An 8,429-nucleotide genomic window follows, 5' to 3' on the forward strand; every position below is an offset into this window, starting at 1 on the left:
TCACTATAATTATAATCATTATAGTGTACAATTTGTTAATGTATAATTTATGGTGAATGCCAGTAAAAATGTTTGTGATATATCACTACTCTTTCTAAAAAAAAAGAAAAAGTGCATAATAAATCACGGAAGGATAGTGTATATAAATAATAAACAAACAAAAAAAAGAAAACAAACAAATACGCAAAAGAAAATTAGAAAAAACATGGCCACCTTCGCAAATTGACAGTTGAGACCTGAGGAGAACCATAAAACCCACCTGATTTTATTTATGAGCAATTAATTTTTATCATTTCCCATCATCTTCGCTCCAATGTCTGCCGCATTACCAAAAAGTGTAAAAACCCTAACTACCCTCTCACTTACTCACACTCAAAAATTTACTTTTTTGCACAGTATTACATTTAATTTTCCGTATAAACTTTTGATCTTATCTTAATTATTATATACTTTGATTTGATTTACTTTAGCTGATCTTCATTGAGTTTTGTAGCTGCTTTATTTATTTTTGGGTGAAACAGAGTTGAGTTTTGTATTTATTAGATTTTGATTTGATCATTTTATTTTGGATTAATGTGAGTAAAGGTGTTGCTTTTGAGTTGGGTTTGGTTTGATCTTTAATGGGTATTGATTTTTTTATTTTTATTTTTTAACTCAAGTTTCTAAATTAATTTTTTGACTTGATACCTTTCTTGTACATATTGGTTTTCAGTAAGTGATTTAATGACTTTTTAAAGTATATTATGCAGGTTGATCACATGATTCTCAGATGTAAATGAAAGTGATTGTTGCACTACTGAATCTTACTGGTATACATCTCATTCATCTCTGTTTTATTTTTACTTTTTATGTGTTTTAAATATCATTTATTGATGAACTTGTTCTGTAAATATATGAACATTAGTTGATAGATAAAGAGTGTTATTTGATCAAATTAGCTTCTGGAATTACAGTAATTTTTAACTGTATTTTAACCAATAGAATGGAAATTATCTTATTTAACTACTTTGATTTCTCTTTATGTTATGAGTCTGCTGTGAGCTAATGTTTATATACATACATATACATATACATATTACATTACATATACATATGATTTAAATTGCAGATTAATATACAGTTTTTACTTTGCTTTGGAAGTGATATTTTGGGAATTTAAGTAGATCCAAGATGATGAAGACCGCTGAGTCCGTTTTTAAAGTTATGATCTTACTTGGTGTATTAGTAATTGCGAAATCAGAGGTTTATATTGTAACATTAGAAGGAGAGCCAGTTATAAGTTACACAGGTGGTATTAATGGTTTTGAAGCTACTGCTGTTGAATCTGATGAAACACTTGATGTCACTAGGTCAGTATTTAATTTCTTGAATATTATTATTACTGATCGAATCGTGTTTATCGTTTAACATTTTTTATCGACTATATGATTCACAGTGATTCGGTTATATCATATTCGCAACACCTCGAAGAACGACACGATACACTTCTTGAAACGTTATTCGATGATGGAAATTACAAAAAGCTTTACAGCTACAAGCATCTTATCAACGGTTTTGCTGTTCATATTTCTCCAGAACAGGTCAAATTTACTTCCTTTTTGTATTTGAGTTATACCATTTAGTTAAAATTACTAAAAAATTGGCTGTAAAAATATAAAAGATCCAATCTATTGCAAATGTTAACTATCTTTGTAAAAAATGGGGGTAGGGATATAAAAGATCAAAGCTTTACTACATTTTCTATTCTTTTGTCTTATAAATGTTAACTATCTAAGTAGGCAGAGATGCTTAGGCGGGCCCCAGGTGTGAAATCGGTTGATAGAGACTGGAAGGTGAAGAAACTGACTACACACACTCCGCAATTTTTGGGGCTTCCGACCGGAGTTTGGCCTACGGGAGGCGGGTTTGACCGGGCCGGAGAGGAGATTGTGATCGGGTTTGTGGATTCGGGTATTTACCCGAACCATCCAAGTTTCCAAAATCAAATTACTGAACCGTATGGTCCTCTTCCTAAATATAGAGGGAAATGTGAAGCTGATCCCGATACAAAAAAGAGTTTTTGCAATGGAAAGATTGTTGGTGCCCAGCATTTTGCAGCGGCGGCAACTGCAGCTGGTGCGTTTAATCCTTCGGTTGACTTTGCTTCTCCTCTTGATGGTGATGGACATGGAAGGTTTGTTTATATCCTTTAATTGTTTTAGCAAAATAGTTTATTAAGTTAACAATCTAATAGTTTTCGTGTTGCTAACAAGTAGAGTTAGCCATGATGACCCATATACCTGTGATACGGATAATCTTCGCTTTGTTGGATCTTAAATGGATCAAAGAAGTTTTATCAAACCATATTAGGAACAAAAAATGTTTTGGTGTCTCAACCCAACCCAACCCAACCCAACCCAACCCAAACCATATTAGCCCATAGTACTTGACTTACCTAGTCAGCATATCCCGCCCGTCTTTCCAACTCTAGGAACAAGCTTTTATAAAGAAATAAACTTCATCTTTTGGTAGGATATAAAACTCCTTGACATTTATAATCACACAATTTGACTTTTGAGGTCCAACTTAGTAAATCTTGACTTCTGTTTTCAGTCTCCCATGATTAGTTTATTGATATTGTCTCTGTTTAACGAGCTAATTAATATCGTTCCATAGTCATACTGCGGCAATAGCAGCGGGAAACAACGGGATCCCGGTGCAAGTACAAGGATATGACTTTGGAAAAGCAAGCGGCATGGCTCCTCGTGCTAGGTAAAGTTTACCCAATAATTTATTCAATACTTAAACTTGTATCATAATGTTTACTGTGTTGTGAATAAACATTATGTGCATATAGGATTGCTGTTTACAAGGCACTTTACCGGATGTTTGGTGGATTTGTTGCTGATGTCGTTGCAGCCATCGATCAGGTTTGCTAACTTGTTTAAACGATATAATCTACAAAATTATGTGTCAGAATGTTATCTTTGGATGTATTTCTTTCTTTCATTTTTTGATACTTAGACTGCATATCTTTTAATATATGTTTGCAGGCGGTTTATGATGGCGTTGACATTTTGAATCTCTCAGTAGGGCCTAACAGTCCACCTGCAACCACCAAGACCACGTTTTTAAACCCTTTTGATGCCACACTTCTCTCAGCAGTCAAAGCTGGAATTTTTGTCGCACAAGCATCCGGAAACGGTGGCCCGATGCCCAAAAGCATAGTGTCTTACAGTCCATGGATCGCATCGGTAGCTGCTGCTGTTGATGACCGTAGATACAAAAACCATTTGACTCTAGGAAATGGAAAGATCCTTGCTGGAATAGGTTTATCACGTACGTTAGAGTATTTTGTAACTGGTAGAGGCGGTAAAATGGGTGGGTCGATGCATGGGTCAAAACAGAATAGCTGGGTTGACTAGAAACACTTGTTCCCAAACTTTTCTGTATTTTGTATATGCTTAACAATATTATTACAATAATAGTCCTGTTTTCACAAATGGTTCACTTTTGACATATCTGACCCATATGACTCGTCGAATTTTGCAGCTGCTACGAGTCCAAAACAAAAGTTCACCCTGGTTGCAGCTAACGACGTCATGTTGGATTCGTCAACTACGAAGTCTAGTCCGTCAGACTGCCAACGGCCCGAAGTTCTAAACGGGAATTTGGTCAAAGGGAACATCCTTTTGTGCGGTTATTCTTTCAATTTTGAAAGTGGTTCTGCATCGATTAAAAAGGTTTCTGAAACTGCCAAAAGCCTCGGTGCAATCGGTTTTGTTCTTGCAGTTGAAAACGCTTCTCCTGGAACAAAATATCAACCTGTACCTGTTTCCGTTCCCGGGATTCTCATCACTGATGCTAGCAACTCCGAGGTATTTTATAAATAGTTAGCATGAATCTAAAAGTCCCTTGACTAGGCCGACTAGTCTCCGACATGTTCAGATTTTGTAGTAGTCTGACTAGTCTCCGAGTTGGATGATTTATTTGGTCAAAGTTTTCAAAAGTCCAATTTAGTAGGTCCAAGTCGGATTTATTAGTTCAAAGTCGGATCCATTGGGTCAATGTTGGTCGAATGCCTTCCAAGTCAAAATTGGTCAACATCCTATTTATTCGGTCAAAACGATTTATTCGGTCAAAATTGCTCAACGTCCGATTTATTCGGTCAAAATTGCTCAACGCCCGATTTATTTGGTCAAATCAGTCAATGTTAGTCGAATAAAGTAAAAGTTGGTCAATGACCGTTGTATTCGGTCAAAATCGGTCAATGTTGGTCTAATGAAGTCAAAGTCAAAGTTGGTTAACGTCCTACTAGTCTCCGACTTGCCGGATTGGTCCCTACAATGTCCCGACCGCCTAGTCTCCGAATAGTGACTTTTACAACCTTAATAGTTTATAATCCATACATGTGTATTTTTTTAGTTTACATGCAACACTGAAGCTTTGGTGTTCTTATTTTTAATGGTAGGTTCTTATAGACTATTACAATATCTCTACTTCACGCGATTGGACTGGACGTGTTAAGAGTTTCAAGGCAACAGGAAGCATTGGTGACGGTTTGCAGCCGATACTTCACAAGTCAGCACCAATGGTAGCATTATTTTCTGCTCGAGGCCCGAATATAAAAGATTATAAATTTGAAGATGCAGATCTTCTTAAACCTGATATTCTAGCACCCGGTTCTTTAATTTGGGCTTCTTGGTCTCCCAACGGAACCGATGAAGCTAATTACCAAGGTACTTACTTTAGTATACATTTTCTAAAGATTCAAACTTTAGTACTTTAAGGATGAAATTAAACCTTTTTTTATATATTTTTTTGAAAAAGGCGAAAGCTTTGCTATGATCTCTGGAACTAGCATGGCTGCACCACATATAGCCGGGATCGCAGCTCTTATAAAGCAAAAACATCCTCATTGGAGTCCTGCAGCCATCAAATCGGCCTTGATGACGACTTCGACTACACTTGACCGAGGTGCGAGACCGATTTTAGCCCAACAAAATTCAGGTTCTGATACGATGACTTTTGTCCAGGCGACACCTTTCGATTATGGGAGTGGTCACGTTAATCCCCGAGCCGCCCTAGATCCTGGCCTCGTGTTTGATGCAGGTTTAGTCATCCGTTTATTTTCTTAATTATAAATTGGGTTTTGCTAACATTTGCCCCCGTGGCGTACGTTAAGGCTCATTTAATGAACTCGTAATTTCCATAAATATCAGAATTTGTAATGAATAAACGCCTAACAATAGAAATTATTAGATTGAAAAAATGAGTATTATATACAAAACAAATACATAATACAAATAATAATAATAATAATAATAATAATAATAATAATAATAATAATAATAATAATAATAATAATAAAATAATATATAAGGAAACTTCGAGTTCATTAAATGCATCTTAACGTTTAACACAAGGGGAAACGTTAGCAAAACCCAAACATAAATAATGTCACTTAAATGTTCTCATGCTCTACTTGTATATTTAGGTTATGAGGACTATCTTGGATTCTTGTGCACGACACCCGGGATCGATTCTCACGAGATCGGAAACTACACACACCGACCATGCAACTACACACTAGGCCATCCGTACAATCTAAATTCTCCATCTATCGCAGTTTCCCATCTTGTTGGAACCCAAACTGTCACGCGAACTGTCACAAATGTCGATGAAGAAGAGACCTACACCATCACTGCTAGAATGGCACCAGCCATAGCCATTGAAACAAGCCCTTCCGCAATAACAATAGGACCAGGTGCCTCGCAAAAGTTCACTGTGACCCTCACAGTTCGATCAACCACTGACGCCTACAGCTTTGGTGAGGTTTTATTGAAAGGAAACAGAGGACACAAGGTCAGGTTACCGGTCGTAGCGATGGGTTATGATCGTTAATTTGGGTTCAATTCGTCTTCATACTATATGATAAGATATGATATATTCTTTATAAAACCGTTGGAAAATAAGAGTTGTAAAGAAAAAGTAGTATAACGAGAGAGGCTGCTGCTGTGGTTTCTTCCGTTAATATTAAGTTTTGCTAGTGACCTGTTGCTGCTGCTGCTGCTGAAGTATGGCTTCTGCAGGTTGTAACGAATGCTTCTTTACATGTACAATGTTGATAAAGAATGGGGAAAAATGTGGTTTTATTTAAGTGGGGAAGCAATGGCTCATTAGTTTTGGTAATGTGATGGAATGCATTTGTGTTCCTCAATAAGTATTTGTGCATGTAAAGTATCAAGTTTTGAACTGCTCGCGCGGGTGCTTTACTCGTAGGCGGAACGCTTCCATGTATTTTTACATCCCACAGCTTCGGTTGCACAATTAGCCTTTTTTGGCATGTGTAGCAAAACTTCATAAAGTTGAAACAGCTGAGACTAGATCTATTTTATATTATAAACCTTATGCTCTACTTATGCTATTTGTGTAAAATAGTCCATGCCTTTAGTAGTTGTTATATTAGATATTTAGATTTAGATTTAGATTTGGATAAAACAGTTCCTTATTTTCATGCTATAAACTGATAACAATAAACTTCTACTCTGTATCAGACCCCTAAAAAGAAGGCCCTGCTCATTTTCTGCGCGATCCGGCTATTGACATTTCGCCGGTGGTTAGGAAAACATTTCCCGTTTTCTTCCTTCTTTTCCCGTGTCTGTTTCCTTCTCTTCTCTCTCTCTGTCGATCTGTTTTTTGACAGGGTTTCAGCCACTGTTTCTGGCAACCACCATCGTTATCAGACCGTGAATATGGTGGTGACACCCATCTTTTAGATTCATGGTTGGTTCCGGTGATGCGCGAGTACTCCTACCTGGTCGTTTGTTTTCTCCTCTCCAACCTCTGTTTGGGTTTTCCAAGAAAGTCACAGAAAAGTCATCGTTTCCGCAGTGGCGCGGTCGCTGCTCCTCTAGCGCTTTCTTTATTTCGAGGTGGGTATACTATTGTGGTTATGGTGCTCGTCGTATTGGGTGTGCTTATGTGGGTTGGGTCGGAGACCAGAGTTATCTTCTATGGCATTTGGTGGTGCACCGCCCAGTGGCCACCGCCACTGGCTGCCGGGGTTGTGAGATGACTGCATCGCTCCTATTTCCTTGTGTTCTTAACGTTTGATGGTGTTTGACGGCCTAACACTTAGTTAGTGATGGTCACCAGTGGCTGGTTGGATGTTCGGGGGCTTACTAGTCTTTAAGCAAGCAACGATGGTGGTTCACCACCACCCAGTAGGTGGAGGCCACTGACGGCGGCTAGTTGTTAGCGGCTTCGAGGTTCTGAACTCTGATGGCAAGTTTGGTGACCTATCACCATGTTTGTGGTGGTTGGTCGTTCTTAACGGGGTCGGAGGAGGAGGTGGTGGTGGACGTTGTTTCGGTATCGAGTTTGGGTTTGTTCTTTGTCATTTGTTTCTTTTCCAGCAGTACCTTTGGGTTTGTACCAGACGACGATCTCCCAATTAAAGACTATTGAAGATATGGTTCTAAATTTGGGGTGGGACAGAATTTTTGCGGATATGATCTCTATCGTGGCGGCTAGGGTTGTCTCGTGGCAGCCGAGTTTCTTTCTTCGTTCTTTGAATTTTGACTCATTCAGTATTCTCTCGGGAGTTTGGTGTTTTGTGTTAAAGTTTTTACGATCTTCCCAGACTAGGGATTTTGATTTTATTGTTAGCTAGATTTACTAACTGTCAACCCACCTTCTTGGTGGTGGTTTGTTTTGTTTAGGTTAGTTTTTTTCGCTCTCGCTAGTTGTTTTAGACTATATTTTTAATTCCCGATATTTTGATTTTGTACCCCTTCGACTCTATTATTTATATTATTGTTTTGAAAAAGAAAACGATGACGAAATCATAGGTCATAATTGAAGTATTGACTGGTTTCATAGTCCTTGATGGAATATAAAAAAATGCGTTCTGGTTTTGGTCGTAGGCTTTTTATAACCGACGTTCTTTCGTTTGTCGGTGACCTCATAAGCCTCTTCTTTAGTTGGATCTGGGTTTAGTGGTTCTTTATTGTGGCATGATGCTCGCTGAATGTTTTGCTTGGCCGGAATCCGCAGTTTTTCGCTCCACTTATTCAGTTCTCCAGGAGGCAAGTCCTTTTGGGCTCTGGTTTGATGGTGAAGTGATGTGGATCTTTTGGTGTGGGTTCCTATCCTTTCGGTGTTAGGTGTTGGTGGTCCTCGGGTTATTTTTTGGCTGGATTATGTTGCTGGATGTTCTTTCAGAATGTTGTTGCAACCTTTGTTTGGTGACGTTTCCCCGTTATTTATTTGATTGTTGTGTGTTTTATTTGTTGGTGCCGGTTCTGTTTTTCGGCAGTATCGGGTGGTTTTTCTGGCTGGTTGTCGATGGTTTTGACTTTCTTTGTATCGATTGTAAGTGTTGATCGTCGGATCCGTTGTTACTGTTTTTTCGAAAAAAAATAAAAGTATATAAAAATGTGGTTGAT

At 38.0% G+C, this 8,429-nt stretch overlaps 1 protein-coding gene across 2 annotated transcripts; it reads left to right on the forward strand.

Annotated features, from left to right (window-relative positions):
- The first annotated feature begins 288 nt into the window (after window positions 1–288).
- LOC139885571 (subtilisin-like protease SBT2.6) lies at window positions 289–6,442 on the forward strand. Of its 2 annotated transcripts, none has more exons than XM_071869326.1 (12): window positions 289–337; window positions 750–809; window positions 1,109–1,349; window positions 1,436–1,580; window positions 1,779–2,173; window positions 2,656–2,751; window positions 2,837–2,909; window positions 3,033–3,318; window positions 3,532–3,857; window positions 4,451–4,718; window positions 4,810–5,091; window positions 5,477–6,442. In XM_071869326.1, exons 3-12 carry the CDS (start codon window positions 1,171–1,173, stop codon window positions 5,881–5,883), a joined length of 2,457 nt encoding a protein of 818 aa, XP_071725427.1. In that variant the 5' UTR covers window positions 289–337; window positions 750–809; window positions 1,109–1,170; the 3' UTR covers window positions 5,884–6,442. The 2 variants fall into 2 exon arrangements, with proteins under 2 accessions (XP_071725427.1, XP_071725428.1); XM_071869327.1 differs by lacking the exon at window positions 289–337 and adding an exon at window positions 512–624.
- Window positions 6,443–8,429: the final 1,987 nt, after the last annotated feature.

Source organism: Rutidosis leptorrhynchoides, chromosome 1 (genome assembly GCF_046630445.1).
Source record: "Rutidosis leptorrhynchoides isolate AG116_Rl617_1_P2 chromosome 1, CSIRO_AGI_Rlap_v1, whole genome shotgun sequence".
NCBI lineage: Eukaryota > Viridiplantae > Streptophyta > Magnoliopsida > Asterales > Asteraceae > Rutidosis > Rutidosis leptorrhynchoides.

Excerpts from the sequence above, each read along its gene's own strand:
- LOC139885571 (XM_071869326.1), top strand. The coding sequence starts at position 1,171 with ATGATGAAGACCGCTGAGTCCGTTTTTAAAGTTATGATCTTACTTGGT. Across the intron at positions 1,350-1,435 it reads GAAACACTTGATGTCACTAG|TGATTCGGTTATATCATATT; the intron begins GTCAGTATTTAA and ends TATGATTCACAG. Across the intron at positions 4,719-4,809 it reads CGATGAAGCTAATTACCAAG|GCGAAAGCTTTGCTATGATC; the intron begins GTACTTACTTTA and ends TTTTTGAAAAAG.